The following is a 23,003-nucleotide window of genomic DNA, read 5'->3' as shown; positions in this document are numbered from 1 at the left end:
GTGCCGGACACACCTCTATCACTGAAGCCGTGACGGCCGCACCTCTATGACTGAAGCTACGCTGACCACACCTCTATGAGTGAAGCCGCACCGGCCGCACCTCTATGACTGAAGCTACGCTGACCGCACCTCTGTGACTGAAGCCGAGCCGGCCGCGTCTCTATGACTGAAGCCGCGTCTCTATGACTGAAGCCGTGTCTCTATGACTGAAGCCGTGTCTCTATGACTGAAGCCGCACCAGCCACACCTCTATGACTGAAGCCATGCCGACCGCACCTCTATGACTGAAGCCGTGCGGGACACACCTCTATGACTGAAGCCATGCCGACCGCACCTCTATGACTGAAGCCGTGCGGGACACACCTCTATGACTGAAGCCGTGCCGGACACACCTCTATGACTGAAGCCGTGCCGGACACACCTCTATGACTGAAGCCGCGCCGGACACACCTCTATGACTGAAGCCGTGCGGGACACACCTCTATGACTAAAGCCGCGCCGGACACACCTCTATGACTGAAGCCGTGCCGGACACACCTCTATGACTGAAGCCGTGCCGGACACACCTCTATGACTGAAGCCGTGCCGGACACACCTCTATGACTGAAGCCGTGCCGGACACACCTCTATGACTGAAGCCGTGCCGGACACACCTCTATGACTGAAGCCGCGCCGGACACACCTCTATGACTGAAGCCGTGCCGGACACACCTCTATGACTCAAGCTACGCTGACTGCACCTCTATGGCTGAAGCCGCGTCTCTATGACTGAAGCCGTGCTGGACACACCTCTATGACTGAAGCCGTGCCGGACACACCTCTATGACTGAAGCCGTGTTGACCACACCTCTATGACTGAAGCCGCGCCGGACACACCTCTATGACTGAAGCCGTGCGGGACACACCTCTATGACTGAAGCCGTGCTGACCGCACCTCTATGACTGAAGCCGTGCCGGACACACCTCTATGACTGAAGCCGTGCGGGACACACCTCTATGACTGAAGCTGCGCCGGACACACCTCTGTGACTGAAGCCGCGCCGGACACACCTCTATGACTGAAGCCGTGCCGGACACACCTCTATGACTGAAGCCGTGGCGGACACACCTCTATGACTGAAGCCGTGCCGGACACACCTCTATGACTGAAGCCGCGCCGGACACACCTCTATGACTGAAGCTGTGCCGGACACACCTCTATGACTGAAGCCGCGCCGGACACACCTCTATGACTGAAGCCGTGCGGGACACACCTCTATGACTGAAGCCGTACTGACCGCACCTCTATGACTGAAGCCGTGCCGGACACACCTCTATGACTGAAGCCGTGCGGGACACACCTCTATGACTGATGCTGCGCCGGCCGCGTCTCTATGACTGAAGCCGCACCGGCCGCACCTCTATGACTGAAGCCATGTTGACCACACCTCTATGACTGAAGCCGCGCCGGACACACCTCTATGACTGAAGCCGTGCGGGACACACCTCTATGACTGAAGCCGTGCTGACCGCACCTCTATGACTGAAGCCGTGCCGGACACACCTCTATGACTGATGCTGCGCCGGCCGCGTCTCTATGACTGAAGCCGCACCGGCCGCACCTCTATGACTGAAGCCATGTTGACCACACCTCTATGACTGAAGCCGCGCCGGACACACCTCTATGACTGAAGCCGTGCGGGACACACCTCTATGACTGAAGCCGTGCTGACCGCACCTCTATGACTGAAGCCGTGCCGACCGCACCTCTATGACTGAAGCCGTGTTGACCACACCTCTATGACTTAAGCCGTGCCGGCCGCACCGCTATGTCTGAAAGCCGGAGGCTGCCTGGAGGAGTAAAGTGCATTTTTTCCCAGTAGCCGGCCCACAGTGTGGCGACTGCACGGTTTCACAATGATTCTAATGTGCAGATTACCGCCATATCTGCAGGATAATAGCGTTTTATTACAGGACAGGTTCCCCTTAATGATAGCGGAGAACTTACATAAATGGTAGAAACCCTATAAATAATGGCCCATCTGTCGTCTCCCCTCCATGCGACTCCCACCTCTCCGAGCCCTGACCCCGTGCTGACAACATTATCTGCCTGACACCCGGATGGAGGGGAGTGCAGGGATGGGGAGAGGCGGTGTGATTTACACAGGGGGGCACAGACCTGTTCTATTGATTAGTGTTATCACAATGTGTGGACCCCCATCTGGTCTTCAGTCCGGGGCGTTCACCCATCAGGACGGACCACATGAGGCCGCACCACTGACCTCCAGGCCACACACGCATGCTAGAAACCATTGTCTCCTCTCCATAGAGGTCAATGGCTTTCTGTGTGGGAATGTTTCTTGCCCAAAGGTGGTCCACTGCTGCCCCCGAAAATAATACTGCGCCCCATCACTATGCTTCCTCGTCCATACAGTCGTCCACGTTATTATCGCTCATTGATGGGCGCCATTACTTTATCCGTATGTTATGAGTCTGACCGTCATCTACAGACATTCCTGATTGGAATGAAAGCAGCATCTTATACAGCGCTGATCTCTAACACATTGCTCTTCAGGAGTTTCAGAACTACAACTCCCAGCATCACCTGAATATATTCTGGGAGTTGTAATCCCATAAAACCTGGGGAGCCATTAAATAGGGATGCACTGGGCTGTAGCTTCTGCTTATGTGTCAATATTCACTGTGATCTGGAATTCTGTTCAAGAACCAGTCAGCTCAGGATGAACAGCGTGGAATGTGAGGACAAAAACTATAAGGGGTTATAAAGCAGAATAAATGACATGTTTATGGGGTCCTAGAAGATGAAGGACTTACTGTGATGGAGGAAAGGTCCAACTCGGGCTCCTTGGGAGGTTCTGGCGGCGGTGGCTTTGGAGCGGCCTTGGGTTCCTCTTTCTTGGGCTCTGGTTTCTTGGGTGGCATGATGGCTGTGAGATGACCTGGGTCTGGATGGAGGTGACAAGTGAGGCCGGAGGTGGCCGCAGAGGTCTTTATGGAGCTCCCTCCCCTCCTGAGGAGCAGGGTGGCAGCTATATATGGAGAAAACTCTCGCTCCATGCTATTTGGAGCAGGTGGAGAGGCCGCGGCCACCTTGGAAAAAGACAATGGCATCTCCGCCCCAACGTCCGCTGCAGATATTGTGAAGAATGCAATCAGGTCACCCTGAATCAGGAGGATCTGGATGAACATTGGGTCCTAGAAAAGATTGACCTTCTACAAATTCACATTATCTGCACCAATGGGAACATGAACCTTCCCCAACCTTGGAAATGTCTCCTGTGACATCTACAGGACTTATAGTGCGCTACAAAATACAAAAAAGTTATCAAACGTTTAGTTACTTTAAGAAGATTTTATATGTATGGAAAACGTACAGCATGGAGTGTAACATACAGTGTGTAGTATGGAGTGTGTGTAACATACAGTGTGTAGTATGGAGTGTGTGTAACATACAGTGTGTGTAGTATGGAGTGTGTGTAACATACAGTGTGTGTAGTATGGACTGTGTGTAACATACAGTGTGTGTAGTATGGAGCGTGTGTAACATACAGTGTGTGTAGTATGGACTGTGTGTAACATACAGTGTGTAGTATGGAGCGTGTGTAACATACAGTGTGTGTAGTATGGAGTGTGTGTAACATACAGTGTGTGTAGTATGGAGCGTGTGTAACATACAGTGTGTGTAGTATGGAGCGTGTGTAACATACAGTGTGTGTAGTATGGACTGTGTGTAACATACAGTGTGTGTAGTATGGAGCGTGTGTAACATACAGTGTGTGTAGTATGGACTGTGTGTAACATACAGTGTGTAGTATGGAGCGTGTGTAACATACAGTGTGTGTAGTATGGAGTGTGTGTAACATACAGTGTGTGTAGTATGGAGCGTGTGTAACATACAGTGTGTGTAGTATGGACTGTGTGTAACATACAGTGTGTAGTATGGAGTGTGTGTAACATACAGTGTGTAGTATGGAGTGTGTGTAACATACAGTGTGTAGTATGGAGCGTGTGTAACATACTGTGTGTGTAGTATGGAGTGTGTGTAACATACAGTGTGTAGTATGGAGTGTGTGTAACATACAGTGTGTAGTATGGAGCGTGTGTAACATACAGTGTGTAGTATGGAGCGTGTGTAACATACAGTGTGTAGTATGGAGTGTGTGTAACATACAGTGTGTGTAGTATGGAGTGTGTGTAACATACAGTGTGTAGTATGGAGTGTGTGTAACATACAATGTGTGTAGTATGGAGTGTGTGTAACATACAGTGTGTAGTATGTGGAGCGTGTGTAACATACATTGTGTGTAGTATGGAGCGTGTGTAACATACAGTGTGTAGTATGGAGTGTGTGTAACATACAGTGTGTGTAGTATGGAGCGTGTGTAACATACAGTGTGTAGTATGGAGTGTGTGTAACATACAGTGTGTAGTATGGAGCGTGTGTAACATACAGTGTGTAGTATGGAGTGTGTGTAACATACAGTGTGTGTAGTATGGAGTGTGTGTAACATACAGTGTGTGTAGTATGGAGCGTGTGTAACATAGAGTGTGTAGTATGGAGTGTGTGTAACATACAGTGTGTAGTATGGAGCGTGTGTAACATACAGTGTGTGTAGTATGGAGCGTGTGTAACATACAGTGTGTGTAGTATGGAGTGTGTGTAACATACAGTGTGTGTAGTATGGAGTGTGTGTAACATACAGTGTGTAGTATGGAGCGTGTGTAACATACAGTGTGTGTAGTATGGAGCGTGTGTAACATACAGTGTGTGTAGTATGGAGTGTGTGTAACATACAGTGTGTAGTATGGAGTGTGTGTAACATACAGTGTGTGTAGTATGGAGTGTGTGTAACATACAGTGTGTAGTATGGAGTGTGTGTAACATACAGTGTGTGTAGTATGGAGCGTGTGTAACATACAGTGTGTAGTATGGAGCGTGTGTAACATACAGTGTGTGTAGTATGGAGCGTGTGTAACATACAGTGTGTGTAGTATGGAGCGTGTGTAACATACAGTGTGTGTAGTATGGAGTGTGTGTAACATACAGTGTGTGTAGTATGGAGCGTGTGTAACATACAGTGTGTGTAGTATGGAGTGTGTGTAACATACAGTGTGTGTAGTATGGAGTGTGTGTAACATACAGTGTGTGTAGTATGGAGTGTGTGTAACATACAGTGTGTAGTATGGAGTGTGTGTAACATACAGTGTGTGTAGTATGGAGCGTGTGTAACATACAGTGTGTGTAGTATGGAGTGTGTGTAACATACAGTGTGTGTAGTATGGAGTGTGTGTAACATACAGTGTGTGTAGTATGGAGTGTGTGTAACATACAGTGTGTAGTATGGAGTGTGTGTAACATACAGTGTGTAGTATGGAGCGTGTGTAACATACAGTGTGTAGTATGGAGCGTGTGTAACATACAGTGTGTGTAGTATGGAGCGTGTGTAACATACAGTGTGTGTAGTATGGAGTGTGTGTAACATACAGTGTGTAGTATGGAGCGTGTGTAACATACAGTGTGTGTAGTATGGAGCGTGTGTAACATACAGTGTGTAGTATGGAGCGTGTGTAACATACAGTGTGTGTAGTATGGAGTGTGTGTAACATACAGTGTGTGTAGTATGGAGTGTGTGTAACATACAGTGTGTAGTATGGAGTGTGTGTAACATACAGTGTGTGTAGTATGGAGTGTGTGTAACATACAGTGTGTAGTATGGAGTGTGTGTAACATACAGTGTGTAGTATGGAGTGTGTGTAACATACAGTGTGTGTAGTATGGAGCGTGTGTAACATACAGTGTGTAGTATGGAGCGTGTGTAACATACAGTGTGTAGTATGGAGCGTGTGTAACATACAGTGTGTGTAGTATGGAGCGTGTGTAACATACAGTGTGTAGTATGGAGTGTGTGTAACATACAGTGTGTGTAGTATGGAGTGTGTGTAACATACAGTGTGTAGTATGGAGCGTGTGTAACATACAGTGTGTGTAGTATGGAGCGTGTGTAACATACAGTGTGTAGTATGGAGTGTGTGTAACATACAGTGTGTAGTATGGACTGTGTGTAACATACAGTGTGTAGTATGGAGCGTGTGTAACATACAGTGTGTAGTATGGAGTGTGTGTAACATACAGTGTGTAGTATGGAGTGTGTGTAACATACAGTGTGTAGTATGGAGCGTGTGTAACATACAGTGTGTAGTATGGAGCGTGTGTAACATACAGTGTGTGTAGTATGGAGCGTGTGTAACATACAGTGTGTAGTATGGAGCGTGTGTAACATACAGTGTGTGTAGTATGGAGCGTGTGTAACATACAGTGTGTGTAGTATGGAGCGTGTGTAACATACAGTGTGTAGTATGGAGTGTGTGTAACATACAGTGTGTAGTATGGAGTGTGTGTAACATACAGTGTGTAGTATGGAGCGTGTGTAACATACAGTGTGTGTAGTATGGAGCGTGTGTAACATACAGTGTGTGTAGTATGGAGCGTGTGTAACATACAGTGTGTGTAGTATGGAGCGTGTGTAACATACAGTGTGTGTAGTATGGAGTGTGTGTAACATACAGTGTGTAGTATGGAGTGTGTGTAACATACAGTGTGTGTAGTATGGAGTGTGTGTAACATACAGTGTGTAGTATGGAGTGTGTGTAACATACAGTGTGTAGTATGGAGCGTGTGTAACATACAGTGTGTAGTATGGAGTGTGTGTAACATACAGTGTGTGTAGTATGGAGTGTGTGTAACATACAGTGTGTGTAGTATGGAGCGTGTGTAACATACAGTGTGTGTAGTATGGAGCGTGTGTAACATACAGTGTGTGTAGTATGGAGCGTGTGTAACATACAGTGTGTGTAGTATGGAGTGTGTGTAACATACAGTGTGTAGTATGGAGTGTGTGTAACATACAGTGTGTGTAGTATAGAGTGTGTGTAACATACAGTGTGTGTAGTATGGAGTGTGTGTAACATACAGTGTGTGTAGTATGGAGTGTGTGTAACATACAGGGTGTGTAGTATGGAGTGTGTGTAACATACAGTGTGTAGTATGGAGCGTGTGTAACATACAGTGTGTAGTATGGAGTGTGTGTAACATACAGTGTGTGTAGTATGGAGCGTGTGTAACATACAGTGTGTAGTATGGAGCGTGTGTAACATACAATGTGTGTAGTATGGAGCGTGTGTAACATACAGTGTGTGTAGTATGGAGCGTGTGTAACATACAGTGTGTGTAGTATGGAGCGTGTGTAACATACAGTGTGTGTAGTATGGAGTGTGTGTAACATACAGTGTGTGTAGTATGGAGCGTGTGTAACATACAGTGTGTGTAGTATGGAGCGTGTGTAACATATAGTGTATAGTATGGAGCGTGTGTAACATACAGTGTGTGTAGTATGGAGCGTGTGTAACATACAGTGTGTGTAGTATGGAGCGTGTGTAACATACAGTGTGTGTAGTATGGAGCGTGTGTAACATACAGTGTGTGTAGTATGTGGAGCGTGTGTAACATACAGTGTGTAGTATGGAGCGTGTGTAACATACAGTGTGTGTAGTATGGAGCGTGTGTAACATACAGTGTGTGTAGTATGTGGAGCGCCCCCAGACGCAGGGCCACGAGTTCTCGGCACCGGGCCTCTCTGGTTCAGGTTCTGAGGCTGTCACGGTGGCTAGACCCGGTCCGTGACCCTGCTAAGGGGCGTCCAATAAAGGTGGTGCAGTCTGTCAGGGATTAGTGACGCCACCTGTGGTGTTCGGTCAGGGTGATCGATGCTGTTGTGGGGTCCGCTGGGGTGATGGAATGGCAGCTGGATGGTATACCTTCCCACAGGTGAAGTATGTCCCCAGGGCTTCCCAGTAAGGTGGATGGTGATGGTGTGAGGTGCAGGCAATAACGAGGACACAAGGTTGCAGTCTCTTTACCTCTTTACTGAAGGCTTCAGTACACTCAGTCCAGAGTACGTTTAACAGGGCTCTCTGAGACCGGCCGGTCCGATGGGCACATCCAGAGTTTCCCTCACAGACGGAAATCGTTGCCTACCAATAGCGCCTGTGTGTTGTATTCCTACCCTGCTGAGCATTCGGAATAGTCCTCACAACTGCTGTTCTCTTTCGTTCGTTCTCTACAGCTTTCTCTCTCTCTCGTTCTTTGGTTCCAGATGTTGCTAGTTTCTAACGTCCCCCAGATATGTTATGGCTAGGACGCCACCCGCTTGACGGGAAGGCTTGGACATCTTCCGGGACCCTAGAGACGCCTCTCTCCCAATGTTGCCCCCTATGTCTTCGTAGGTGTATAAGGTAGACAGCCAACCTATAATTGACTGTCCAGCGGAATTTGAAGTAAGGCCTGAAGTCAGTTACTTCTACGGTGTTCCGGCCACCGACTACGCGCCTCAGTAAGATGTTGCCTCTCTCTCTCTCGGCACGACTCTTACTGGCTCTCCTTTGTGCTGATCTCGTTTACATTGTTCCACAATATCCTTCCCTTCGTGTCTCTTTCTTAGGATACCGCTGCAAGGTGTGCAGGCGCGGTTCCGTTCCGTTCTGTTCGCTAGGCACCTGCCAGGTTCCCACGCCCGACAGGGGCCCCCCTGTGATTTCTCCCTGCAACACCCCCTGCCACGGGATGTTGCCTGGTTCCAACCCAGTCAGCTTCTGACTAACTTCCTCCCCAACCCCTAGTTTTACCAGTGTGAGGAGTGGCCCAATAAATAAAGCCTTTTGCTCCCCCTAGTGGCCGGAGTGTGAAGTGTAATGTGTTCTGGTGATACCTGGTCAGGAGAACTCCTTCAGTGCCATCAGACGTACCATCACTCCACTTAGCGGCAGAGCGACGTTACTGCAACGACCAGATCTCTGGGGCGCTGCATATGGAGTGTGTGTAACATACAGGATGTGTAGTATGGAGTGTGTGTAACATACAGTGTGTGTAGTATGGACTGTGTGTAACATACAGTGTGTAACATAGTAACATAGTAACATAGTTAGTAAGGCCGAAAAAAGACATTTGTCCATCCAGTTCAGCCTATATTCCATCATAATAAATCCCCAGATCTACGTCCTTCTACAGAACCTAATAATTGTATGATACAATATTGTTCTGCTCCAGGAAGACATCCAGGCCTCTCTTGAACCCCTCGACTGAGTTCGCCATCACCACCTCCTCAGGCAAGCAATTCCAGATTCTCACTGCCCTAACAGTAAAGAATCCTCTTCTATGTTGGTGGAAAAACCTTCTCTCCTCCAGACGCAAAGAATGCCCCCTTGTGCCCGTCACCTTCCTTGGTATAAACAGATCCTCAGCGAGATATTTGTATTGTCCCCTTATATACTTATACATGGTTATTAGATCGCCCCTCAGTCGTCTTTTTTCTAGACTAAATAATCCTAATTTCGCTAATCTATCTGGGTATTGTAGTTCTCCCATCCCCTTTATTAATTTTGTTGCCCTCCTTTGTACTCTCTCTAGTTCCATTATATCCTTCCTGAGCACCGGTGCCCAAAACTGGACACAGTACTCCATGTGCGGTCTAACTAGGGATTTGTACAGAGGCAGTATAATGCTCTCATCATGTGTATCCAGACCTCTTTTAATGCACCCCATGATCCTGTTTGCCTTGGCAGCTGCTGCCTGGCACTGGCTGCTCCAGGTAAGTTTATCATTAACTAGGATCCCCAAGTCCTTCTCCCTGTCAGATTTACCCAGTGGTTTCCCGTTCAGTGTGTAATGGTGATATTGATTCCCTCTTCCCATGTGTATAACCTTACATTTATCATTGTTAAACCTCATCGGCCACCTTTCAGCCCAAGTTTCCAACTTATCCAGATCCATCTGTAGCAGAATACTATCTTCTCTTGTATTAACTGCTTTACATAGTTTTGTATCATCTGCAAATATCGATATTTTACTGTGTAAACCTTCTACCAGATCATTAATGAATATGTTGAAGAGAACAGGTCCCAATACTGACCCCTGCGGTACCCCACTGGTCACAGCGACCCAGTTAGAGACTATACCATTTATAACCACCCTCTGCTTTCTATCACTAAGCCAGTTACTAACCCATTTACACACATTTTCCCCCAGACCAAGCATTCTCATTTTGTGTACCAACCTCTTGTGCGGCACGGTATCAAACGCTTTGGAAAAATCGAGATATACCACGTCCAATGACTCACCGTGGTCCAGTCTATAGCTTACCTCTTCATAAAAACTGATTAGATTGGTTTGACAGGAGCGATTTCTCATAAACCCATGCTGATATGGAGTTACACAGTTATTCTCATTGAGATAATCCAGAATAACATCCCTCAGAAACCCTTCAAATATTTTACCAACAATAGAGGTTAGACTTACTGGCCTATAATTTCCAGGTTCACTTTTAGAGCCCTTTTTGAATATTGGCACCACATTTGCTATGCGCCAGTCCTACGGAACAGACCCTGTCGCTATAGAGTCACTAAAAATAAGAAATAATGGTTTATCTATTACATTACTTAGTTCTCTTAGTACTCGTGGGTGTATGCCATCCGGACCCGGAGATTTATCTATTTTGATCTTATTTAGCCGGTTTCGCACCTCTTCTTGGGTTAGATTGGTGACCCTTAATATAGGGTTTTCATTGTTTCTTGGGATTTCACCTAGCATTTCATTTTCCACCGTGAATACCGTGGAGAAGAAGGTGTTTAATATGTTAGCTTTTTCCTCGTCATCTACAACCATTCTTTCCTCACTATTTTTTAAGGGGCCTACATTTTCAGTTTTTATTCTTTTACTATTGATATAGTTGAAGAACAGTTTGGGATTAGTTTTACTCTCCTTAGTGTGTAGTATGGAGTGTGTGTAACATACAGTGTGTGTAGTATGGAGTGTGTGTAACATACAGTGTGTGTAGTATGGACTGTGTGTAACATACAGTGTGTGTAGTATGGACTGTGTGTAATGGCAGACGCGGTACTGTATAAGGTGCGCGTCTCTGACTGGGGAGCACATAGAGAGCTGCACGTAAAGGTGGTCTGTGCCAGTTCCCCCCTAGCATCACTCCCCCCTTAGTGATGCACTAATTGGAAGACCCCCAGCCGGCCAGTGGGCACTAGAGGGGAGGGGTCCTACAGCCACTCCTACAGGGGTTAAATCCAGGTGTCCGGCCGGAAACTTTCTCTTTCACTCCCGGCAGGACACCTGGAAGCTTTTGTCCCTGCATCCCTGTTGTAATGTTGGACCCCCTGGTCGAGGCCCTGCGGAAAGGATTGGAACAGAGAGGTGAGCACTGGCTTCAGGCCATCCTTACCGGCCTCAGGGCTCACCTCCCTGGGCCTTCTCCCGACCCCGCTCTGTCTTTTCTCACCCCTTCGTCCCCTGCCCCCATAGGTCCGTCCTTCATTGCCCCTTCGTCCCCTGGTCCTGTAGGTCCGTCCTCCATTACCCCGTCGCCCTCTGGTCCCCTAGGTCTGTCCCCCAGTATCCCTTCTCCAGGGCTGTTCTCCCTCACCCCTCCGCCCTCGGCCCCCTCAGGCCTAGCTCACCTCCAATACCTTCGGGAGCACCCTGTGGTCCGTCGTTTGGTCCGGCCCCGATCGCTGGGCAGGGGCCCCTCTCTGTGCCGCTGCCGGTATCGGGGCCCTCGGCTGTAGATGGTCAGGGGGCCTCTCGAAGGCGGCGGGGGAGAGCCGGGCGTCGCACCCGTCGGAGGGTGGCCGGCGTCTCCTCGCCGGCTCTTGTCCGGACTCCGGAGGGGGCGGAGGGCAGCGATGGGCAGCCGGCGCCGGTTGCTCCGTCCCGGCTGTGCGGGGCTTCATCGGGCGGCGCCCGGCGGCGGGCGGTGTCGCCCCCTTCCCCGGCCGCTCCGGAGAGGCCGGTGGTGGCGCCGGGTGGCAGGCGATCTGCCCGCTTACCCCGCGCCCCGGAGCGGCTCCAGGTCGGGGATGGGAGGGCCTCTCCGCCTCGCAGCTGCAGGCGTCTTCCGGAGGCCTCGGGCACCGCTCGGAGTGCTGGGGAGGCTCCGCCCAGCCACTTCCGGTCCCCGCCCAGCCACTTCCGGTCACCGCAGATCAGCGCTGAACACAGCGCTGGTCAGTCCTCGGTTGCCTTCCCTGCGGGCACATATACACCGCCCGCAGGGGGTAACCTGGAGGCTGGTTTTAACACTTCATGTTCCCCAGAGCGCGCTGTTCGATCAAACTCGACCGATCAGCGTGCTCATTTATCACCTGGCGTGACCTCCAGCTTACCCCCGGCAGGCGCAGCACTGATGCCTGTACGGGGGTATCAGGGGTCAGGCCGGATAGGTCACAGGGCGGCTGAAGAGCGCGTTGTTCGGTCCCATGGGACCGAGCAAGGCGCTCAACAGCCGCGCAGCGGGAATCACGGCGACTTCTCAGTAAACGCACCAAGCACAGACACATTATCACCTCCCCACACTGCCCAAAATCTTAATAAAAAGCTTCCGTGTACCACCGCCCCGTCAAATCCCAGCAATGGGGAGGAATATGGTTACCTCCTGACGCCCCCCCTTCCGATTAGCGCTACAGGACCATCTACGGCCAATTATCCCCCTCTGTCCACCGATAGAATCCCCCCCATTGCACCGCATAACAACGGCGGACGAAGGCGTAGACGCCGCACGTCCTCCCAATCTTCCTCCGATAACTCCCGGCGCCGTTCCCGACACTCCTCTAAACGCCCCTCCCGTCACCGCCGCAGACGCAACTCCCATAGGAGCCGCCGCAGATCCCGGGCCACAGGATGGCCGTCATTATTATTATTATTTATTATTATAGCGCCATTTATTCCATGGCGCTTTACATATGAGGAGGGGTATACATAATAAAAACAAGTACAATAATCTTAAACAATACAAGTCATAACTGGTACAAGAGGAGAGAGGACCCTGCCCGCGAGGGCTCACAATCTACAAGGGATGGGTGAGGATACAGGAGGAGAGAGGGGTCCGAGGTATCGCTGAGTCCGGATAGGAGTCATCGTGCACGTGGCAAGTCCTCTAAATCGCGGGCACCCTCTAGGGCTTTCAGCCGGGGAGAACAATCCCCCGCGGCTTCCAGCCACAACTACCACCGCGCAGTCGCTGAAGAGAGAGCCATTAATCCGCCACTATGTGGTAGTAATCGGGCTCCAACGCACGATACTCAGCACATCGGCCAGTCCCACGCTGTAGCGGGAGCCAGAGTTTCCCCGTCCTGCGACATCCCCCCATCAACATCTGCGGGGGTTCCTCCAGGATCGGTGTCCACTCGTCCAGAGTCACACAGCGGTGAGTGTACCAAGGATAGCGAGGAAACGTTACGCTACGGGGTTAATGTAAAGGAAATGGAGCTAACTTCAGCGTTAAAGGAGATAATCCTACAATTATCTCAGGCAAGGGGAAATGTGGTGAACAATTCAATACCACAGTCCGCTAATCTACACAAAGACGCCTTCTTCTGCGGGATCAGTCCGCTAGGTGCTCATATAGATCAGGAAACTAGACTGAAGATATGGAGCAACGATTACATAGATATATGGTCGCTGTTATCAGCCGACCAACAAACGGTGGATAAAGCGAACGATAGGGGTTTTGATAGGGGGAGATCGAAAATTGCTCTAACCATGAATAATTGGCTCCAGGCCTTCGCAGTATTGGGCTGTATTATGGGCCAGAAACATCCGGAACGCTGCTCCGAATTGTTTATATATCAGGACATGATATATAGTTCATACAAGTCGCACGGCGGTTCAGCCTGGCGACGGTACGACGAAGAGTTCCGCAGGCGTCTTGCCCTACAGCCCGATCTAGGCTGGGGGGTAAAAGCGACAGACGTGTGGTTGCGTATGATGTTGTCTCAAAAGCAGCCCCCCTTTTCAGCCACGACCACTCATTACTCCGGAGCCGCAGGTCAGAACTCAGTGGTCGTGCGAAAACCCGGGGCCTGCTGGCTATATAACGAGGGAAACTGCCGTTTCCACGCGCTATGCAAATTCAGACACGAATGCTCCGCTTGCGGGGGGGGGACACCAAGCATCAAGGTGCACTCGTCAGACATACAAAGGGCCTACAAGGCAGAACCCCAGTGAGCGTAACCGCGATGGCCCCCTGGCTAAAGCTCTACCCCAATAAGAAAGCGGCTCAGCAGCTGCAGGCGGGATTCACCGACGGTTTCTTTATACCCTTTAGGCTAACAAGAACGCCAACCCTATCCAATAACCTTAAATCAGCTCGCGAATTCCCCAAAATTCTTAGGCAAAAAATTGAAAAGGAGGTAGAATTGGGTAGGGTAGCAGGCCCCTTTATGTCGCTCCCCTTCAAAAACATTAAAATATCACCGTTAGGCATTATACCAAAAAAGGAACCCGGTAAATACCGCCTAATCCATCATTTATCCCACCCAAAGGGCGATTCGGTTAACGATGCAATCACCCAAGAAGAAGCTTCTGTCTCATACGCGTCTTTTGATAAGGCGGTTGAATTAGTGAGGGCAGCCGGGACCGGCGCCCTGCTAGCCAAATCCGACATTGAATCGGCATTCCGTTTACTACCCGTGCACCCCGAATGTTTCCACCTTCTGGGCTGCAAAGTGGACCAATACTATTACTTCGACATGTGCCTCCCGATGGGATGTTCCATCTCATGTCACTATTTCGAGCTGTTCAGCACCTTCCTAGATTGGGTAGTTCGGTACGAGACGGGCAGTAAATCCCTAATTCACTACCTCGACGATTTCCTGTTCGTCGGCCCCAGAAATTCTAAACTCTGCTTCGATCTACTAGAAAAATTCAAATCCATATCTCTCAAATTCGGCGTGCCCTTGTCACCGGAGAAAACGGAGGGTCCATGTAATGTATTGCCCTTTCTGGGCATTGAAATAGATACCAACAGGATGGTGTTCCGCTTACCGGAGGATAAAATACAAAAACCCTGCAAATGTTGAAAGGCTTCCGCGAAGTTAAAAAGGTAACCCTACAGCAAATGCAGGCGTTATTGGGTCTACTGACCTTCGCCTGCCGCGTAATGCCGGCTGGCAGAGCATTCTCACGCAGACTATCTCTGGCAACAAAAGGCGCTTCTCAGCCCGGCCATAGAATTAGGCTCACTCGTTCGCTAAAAGCAGATCTGCTGGTATGGCAGACGTTCCTACAATCGTACAACGGTCACACGTGCGTCATGGCTAAAGAGATCACAAGCAAGGAATTAGGGCTGACATTAGGGTGGAACAAAAAAGAGGGTTTCGCAGCAATCTATAAAAAGCAATGGTGCAAATCTGTTTGGCCAGAGAGATGGATGACAACAAAGTGGGGGCAAGACCCGGCCCTATGGGAATTGTTTGCGGTAGTAGCAGCGTTGGAGATATGGGCCGATCAGTTGAGGAACATGAACATTCGGTTCCAAACTAAAAATGTGAAAACAGCGAGGAGTCTAAATCACATGTCGTCTTCATCCTTGCCCATACTCGCTCTCTTGCGACGGCTCGCACTGATATGCCTAGAAAACAATATTTGGTGTAGAGCCACCGTGGTGGCGGAGGTTGACGAGAATATCATTAACCCATTGTTATTTTCCAATTGGCAGGATTTCAGAATCCAGCAGCCCAACGCGCAACCCCTGGGTATCCTGTGTCCACTGTCCCTGTGGGATACAGTGGCCAATCATTGATGCCCTTAATCCGGGCCTCCGTTTCGCCAGCTACCTGGCAGGTGTATGGTAAGGCTTGGGAGGAGTGGTGCTCACTAATTCGGGGTAGGCCAGTCGATAAATGCGATCAAGCACGAAGCGCGGTGACAACTGATTTTCTAATGCGGATGAGAGAAGATGGGGCGTCGGGCACCTCAGCACAACGGAAATTATCGGGGCTAGCATTTTTCTTTCAATTATTGGGATGGGTAGACGTAACTAAGTCCTTCTGCATAAGACAAGCCATAAAAGGTTGGAAAAGGCTTCAGCCGAGCCAAGAATGTCGCCGCCCCATTTCTCTGAGACTATTGCAGGACCTGATTGCTATATCCCCGTCGGTCTGCTCATCGCAATACGAGGCAGCCCTCTTATCGGCAGCTTTTGCGACCGTCTTTTTTGGAGCACTGCGTATCAGTGAATTGCTACCGCGGTCAAAAAACGCGTCGGAAGGAGGCCTAATTAATGAGGACATGGTAATATGCAGCGACGCCCTGCGCATCAGGTTTAGAAAATCCAAATGCGATCCCACCGGTAGGGGTACATGGGTCCTGGTTAACTCCACAGAGGGCCCAGCTTGCCCGCTAAAAATGGTTAGAAGATACGCCGTGATAAGACACGCTGGTAGATTTTTCTTCACTCATACAGACGGGTCCCCTCTGACCAAGTACCAATTCCAGGCAATGTTCAAGCTATGCTTGGAAAAAACCGGGGCGAATCCAAAAGAGTACGGAACACATTCGTTCAGGATAGGGGCTGCCACAGAAGCGGCTAGAGCAGGAGTGTCAGAGGCCGAGGTGCAGAGAATGGGTCGTTGGAAGTCCGCATGCTTCGCCAGATACATAAGACCCGACTTGCTTAATTAACATGTGTTGTCTCTTACAGGGGTGGAAGTTTGGGTTGTAGGAGATTCCTACGTTTACTGGGCCGAAAAGAGGGCCAAACTGCGGCCAGGAGGAACAAATCTTTACCTCCCGGGCATAAAAGTTAACTGGAGGGGTATCAGAGGCCTCCAGTGGAAACAGGTGTTTAAAGAGATGGTTGGCATAGCAAGGTTGGCGGAACACCCGGTGATAATGGTGGTACACGCGAGTGGCAATGACCTGGGCAAACAAAAGGTGGCCGAATTGTACAAATGGGTGACAACTGATATGGAAAGGTTCAGCTGTCTATTCAGGAAAATGATACTGGTGTGGTCGGATATAACACCACGGGCCGTCTGGCGAGGAGTAAGAGATAAAAAAGCCATAGAGCGGACAAGAAGGAAATTCAACGCGCGGATTGGAAAATATGTGAGAGGAAGAGGCGGTATCGTGATTCGTCACCGCCCGCTACAAGGGGATAACACGCCACAATTAAGACCGGACGGAGTTCACCTAACGGACATTGGCATCGATATTTTTCTGTCTGGTTTACAGGATGGGGTTGAACAGGCCTTAGCATCGAGGGGGGGGGTCGGAGTCCCGCGTAGTTAATACACGGGATCCTCCGTGGCGGAAAAAGCGGAGGAGGGCAAAGGTCGTAACCGCTCGTTAGGCCAATTCCCCTGTCGATCACGGACAGGAGCTCGGCGCGAGCCGCTCGTTACGATATGTAATTGCCCTTTCTCTGCTTATTTAATTAATAAACTGTGACCGACCTGTTCAACCCACCTAGGACTGTGTGTGTTTCATTACGGGATTGATGGGAGGGGGGAAGGCACTGGTTACAACACCCAGGTCTCCACAGTCTGGCAGACGCGGTACTGAATAAGGTACGCGTCTCTGACTGGGGAGCACTTGTAGAGAGCTGCACGAAAAGGTGGTCTGTGCCAGTTCCCCCCTAGCATCACTCCCCCCTTAGTGATGCACTAATTGGAAGACCCCCAGCCGGCCAGTGGGCACTAGAGGGGAGGGGTCCTACGGCCACTCCTACAGGGGTTAAATCCAGGTGTCCGGCCAGGAATTTTCTCTTTCACTCCCGGCAGGACACCTGGAAGCTTTTGTCCCACCCACCCTCCCTTTTTAAAGGCTAATGATTAAACTATTGTGACGCCCAAGAGACCGGGGTACCCAGCACCGGACCAATGGGGTCTGTCTGTTGAGGGGGGTGTCACGGGTGGCTTGACCCGGTGCTGTGGCCTCAGGCAATGCACAGTGTAAAGGGTATCGTGAGGGAACAGGCACTTACTTGATCAGCAGCAGGTTCTCCCAGCGGTGATGATCCCAATCCTGGATAGATGGCTATTGTCCAAATGAAAGACTGAGGCACTGAAACGTTTAACCAGTTTACTTTAACAAAAAAGGATTTACAACCAGTCCTGTCACCGGAGTCTGTATGGGAACTCTGAGTTACTTTGACCCTGCCGGGGTCTTCGCCTCTTATTGTACGCAATATCTGTGTGGCCCTGCTGCTGTATGTGAACTGGCTGCCGGCCCAATCTGTCCCCTCCGGGTCCTGGTTCGACGGGCAACCCGAGTCCTTTTATCAGCTTACCCCCTCCAGGAGTACCGCTGAACTCTGTGTCTGTTGCTGCGTCCGACCCTAGTGAAGCTGATATCACCTCACGTTTTTCCGGTTGCTGTATTATATGTAATGAATACAGCCACGGATCCGGTATCCGTCTTTGCGCCTGTTCTGGGTAGTGATTAATGCTACCCGGTTCTCACAATGTCCTTTTTCTCTATCCCTCTTCTCCTCAGGCCGGTGATTTAGGCCTGGTAACAGTCACAGGGCTGTTAGAGATTCAACTGTATGACCTCTCACTTTCAGCTCCTTAGCCCAACTGCCAGTTCTTCTCTCAGACCAGAATGGATCAAGGGGAGTCTCTGGAGCTCCCCCTTCTGGCCGGAGGTGGTAGTGCAGTCTTGCTATTTTAGTATTTGCATTTACTGTCAGTAACTATTTTTGTGGCAAATACCCCTAGGGGTGCCACATTCCCCCTTAGTTAAGAACAGTACTCCGGGACTGTGGGACAATAACATTTTGAAATAACAATTAATATGTACAGAGTCTTAAAAATGAAAAGTTACAAAAACCACTCAAGGAAACAAAAATATAGTTCTGTACAAAGTCACTTCAAATAGCGTCCATTAATACAGTTCCATCCTTGAAGGTACTAGGAAAGGCACTGCACTTTGTGTCCAGGAATTTAGTTCCATTTTTCCAACGGAGTTATCAATATAAAGTCTAAAGAAAGTTCAAAAAGAGCGAGGAGCAAAGTTCAAAAATCAGTCTTTCCGGAGCTTTGATTTAGTGCCTCCGGGCTGATAAAAAGTTCAAGAATATGCAAGAAGTTCATACAGACAAGTCTCTGTAGGCACTGGGCTTAAACGTTGCAGACTGATAACAATGACTATACTACATTTTCTGTTTAACTATATACGGCATAACATATATACAATTCACATTATGAGCTTTATAGTTGGTAATCTGCATAACTGGCCGGTAATTGACCCTGGGTACTACGCTGTGATCTACGTAATAGCGGTGTCTCTTCATGTGGTGTACTACTGTCTACTGCGGATGTAGTATCTGCCCGCTCTGCTAAAGATAATTCCACGACTATGGAGTTGGCAAGTCCACCGTGAATGGGATTACTCTGACCAGGAATCTGTTCTTCCTGGCCTGGAACCTCCTGTAGTACGGGGTCAGCACCTTCCTGTCTTGGGACTTCTGGTATTGGGTTTGGTGTTGGGTAAAAGGCCACCATGGGAACCACTACTGCACCATGGTATGTTAGTAGGGTTTTGGGAAAGTCTCCTATACAGGTGTGATACACTTCCTCTTCTTTTTCCTTTACTGGTTGAACCTGTATGGGTTGAATAACTTCTGGTTCTGGCTGGACAACGTCTGGCTCTTTCAATGCTTCCGGACATAATTTAAGATTGTCTCTTGACACTAGTACAGATGTTAAGCCTCCGTTTTTGCTAATGAGACACATTTTAGGATTATCCACTCTTGTTGGTAAAACTGTGTAGGGTACGGCTTCCCACTGATTGTCCAGTTTATTGGTTCGACGATTTCTCTTGAGCACCTGGTCACCTGGTCTTAATGGGGTCGCTAGAGCATTCTGGTTGAAAGTTCGCTCTTGTCTTTCTCTAGTTTGCTGAAGGCTTCTTTCCACACTCTCTTGCACTTGGCGATACTGCTTTTGCCGTATGATATCCCAATTGGAGTCTTGGACTTCTGCGTCTGGTTTCAGAATTCCCATTTCTAGATCGATTGGTAATTGGCCGGGTCTTGCACGCATAAGGTAAGCTGGGGTGCAATTGGTGGAACTCACCGGGACATGATTATACAGATCCACCAAGTCAGGCAATTTCTCTGGCCATTGATTCCTTTCTGCCTCAGGTAAAGTCTTTAGTAGTTCTATTACAATATGGTTCATCTTCTCGCATAAGCCGTTTGTTTGTGGATGATAGGCTGTCGTCCGGATCTTTTTGCAACCATACATATTACAGAATTCTCTGAAGATCTCTGATTCAAAGGCTGTACCTTGGTCGGTGAGAACCTGTTCCGGATATCCATGGGGTCTACAAAAGTACGTTTGGAACGCTTTGGCTGCTGTTTTTGCTGTCAGATCTTTTACGGGTACTACTACCAAGAAGCGTGAATAATGGTCCACGATGGTCAAGGCATAGACATAGCCAGACCGGCTTGGTGTCAACTTCACGTGGTCCATGGCTACAAGTTCAAGTGGTTGTTTGGTGATTATGGGCTGCAGTGGTGCTCTTTGGTTCTTTTGATCGTTTCTTCTGAGGTTGCACGGGCCACAATTTCTGCACCACTGTTCGATTGATTTTCTCATCCCGACCCAATAAAATCTTTCTCTTAGAAGTACTTCTAACTTTTTCCAACCGAAGTGACCAGCACCATTATGGTAAGCTTCGAGGACCATCTTGACATCTTGTTTAGGCACGATAATCTGCCAAACCAATTCATGTGTTTTCGGATTGGTGTACCTTCTACAGAGCTTCCCTTGATACAGGAACATTTTGCCTCTCTCTTTCCAGAGTTGATGCGTCTCTTCTGGGGCATCCTCATCGGGATATGCACTTTGCTCAGTTAACAGTTCCTTCACCAACTTCACAGCCGGATTGCTGTCTTGGGTGTCAGCCCATCTATGGTGTGCTAACGGATTTAAATTCACCTCTTGTTGTTTCTGATAGGTACTTGACTGATGATGTTTTGCCTTGGGATGATGGAAGGCTGGTAGTTCAATTTCTTCAAGCTCCCCCGTTTCCTCTTCTACATCTCTCAAGTGTGGCATCCGGGATAGGGCATCGGCATTTCCATTCTTGCGACCTGCTCGATACTTGATCTTGAAGTTGTAATTAGATAACCGGGCTATCCATCGCTGTTCTAACGCACCTAATTTGGCTGTGTCCAGGTGGGTCAACGGATTGTTGTCAGTATAGACAATAAATTCTGCAGCGGCCAGATAGTGTTTGAAACGTTCAGTCACAGCCCAAACTACTGCCAGTAGTTCCAATTTGAAGGAGCTGTAATTTTCTGAATTTCTTTCAGTAGGCCGGAGCTTTCTACTTGCAAAGGCGATGACTTTCTCCCGACCTTCTTGCTTTTGTGACAGCACCGCTCCTAGTCCCACATTACTGGCATCGGTGTAGAGGATGAAAGGTTGATGGTAATCTGGGTATGCCAGAACCTCTTCTCCGGTTAGTGCCTTCTTTAGTTGTTCAAAGGAGTCTTCCCTTTCGTCGTTCCACTGAAAAGGAGGGTTTCGGTTTGAAGGTTTCTTCGTCTGCCCTACCAAGGTGTCTTGCAAGGGTGCTGCCAACTTGGTAAATCCTTTTATAAATCTGCGATAGTAACCCACCAATCCCAGGAATTGTCTCACTTCTTTTGCGCTGGTAGGTCTTGGCCAATCCCTTATGGCGCTTATTTTCTCGGGATCTGGTGCTACTCCCTCCGAACTCACGATGTGTCCCAGGTACTGTACCTTTGGCTTGAGAAGGTGACATTTGGATGGCTTGATTTTCATGCCATACCTGGATAAGGCTTCGAACACTTCTGCCAAGTCTTTTAAGTGTTGTTCGTAAGTCTTTGAGTAGACGATCACATCATCTAGGTACAGGAGGACGGTCTCGAAGTTCTTGTGTCCGAGGCAGCATTCCATCAGCCGCTGGAAGGTACCGGATGCGTTGCAGAGTCCGAACAGCATGCGATTAAATTCACATAGACCCATTGGTGTGGTGAATGCCGTCTTTTCCTTATCTCGCTCAGCCACAGGGACTTGCCAATACCCGCTTGTTAAGTCTAAGGTGGAAAAATAATTAGCAGATTTCAAAGCAGTCAAGGACTCTTCTATCCTAGGCAAGGGGTAGGCGTCTTTATGGGTGATGTTATTAATCTTCCGGTAGTCTACGCACATTCTCATGGTTCCGTCCTTTTTTTTGACAATCACTAGAGGGGCCGCCCAGGGGCTACAGCTGTCTCTTATTACCCCGGCCTGTTTCATCTCCCTCAGAATATCTTTTGCACATTGATAGTGAGCGGGCGGTATGGGTCTATATCTTTCTTTTATTGGGGGATGGTCACCTGTGGGGATTGTGTGTTCTACACCTTCTATCCGTCCGAAGTCCAATGGGTGTTTACTGAAGACTTGTTCATATTCCGTCACTAGCCTATACACCCCTTGTTTTTGATGGGTAGGTGTTGAATTTATGCCCACGTGTAGCTGTTGGCACCAATCCTCCATTTCTCCATCTGAGCCATTGCCTTCCACCTGACAGCTTGGTTCTAAGGGCTCAATGGTTGTGATGGCATTGTTGTCAACAGTATATAGCTTTGCCATTGTAGCATACCTTGGCAAAGTGACCTCTTCCTCTCCACAGTTCAAAAGTCGTACCGGCACTCGTCCCCGGTGTACCTCGACTATCCCTCGTGCTGTGAGTATAGTGGGCCTGCTGTCGGTGTACACTGGTTCTATTAAGGCTTGATAATCTCGTCCCTTAGTACCAATGGCTGCTCTACACCATACCAGCATTTCTGTTTTTGGTGGGATTACAATAGATGTTGGATCACTTACCCTCACACTGCCGATTTCTCCACCTGCAACTTCTACCTGTTGCCTTAACATCAATACTTTTATTTCCCTCCGGAGAACTCTCTGCTGGCAGGATTGGGCAGTTTCAGCAATTTGCTGTAAGACAGAAATGACTTCGGAAAAGCAGTTCTCTAACACATTCATTCCTATCAATACAGTTGGTTCACAGTTCCGCCGGTCAACATCAACAACAATTATAACCTGTTTCTTCAATTCTACTTTACCAATCTTTATGGTCATCTCCCTGAATCCTAGTTTCGGTACCAACTTACCATTACTGGCCCATATATCTAGTTCAA

At 48.9% G+C, this 23,003-nt stretch overlaps 1 protein-coding gene across 1 annotated transcript in view; it reads right to left on the bottom strand.

The window, feature by feature from the left end:
* Positions 1-23,003, bottom strand: part of MYL3 (myosin light chain 3) — a 239,613-nt gene that overhangs the window by 89,848 nt on the left and 126,762 nt on the right. Inside the window, exon 2 of the mRNA XM_069729137.1 lies at positions 2,815-2,945. Coding sequence (XP_069585238.1) covers positions 2,815-2,945 — 131 coding nt within the window. The remainder of the gene's footprint in view (positions 1-2,814; positions 2,946-23,003) is intronic.

Source organism: Ranitomeya imitator, chromosome 6 (assembly GCF_032444005.1).
Source record: "Ranitomeya imitator isolate aRanImi1 chromosome 6, aRanImi1.pri, whole genome shotgun sequence".
Classification (NCBI taxonomy): Eukaryota; Metazoa; Chordata; class Amphibia; order Anura; family Dendrobatidae; genus Ranitomeya; species Ranitomeya imitator.
Note: the sequence above shows the minus strand (reverse complement) of the source record. Positions and strands in the feature narration are given on the sequence as shown.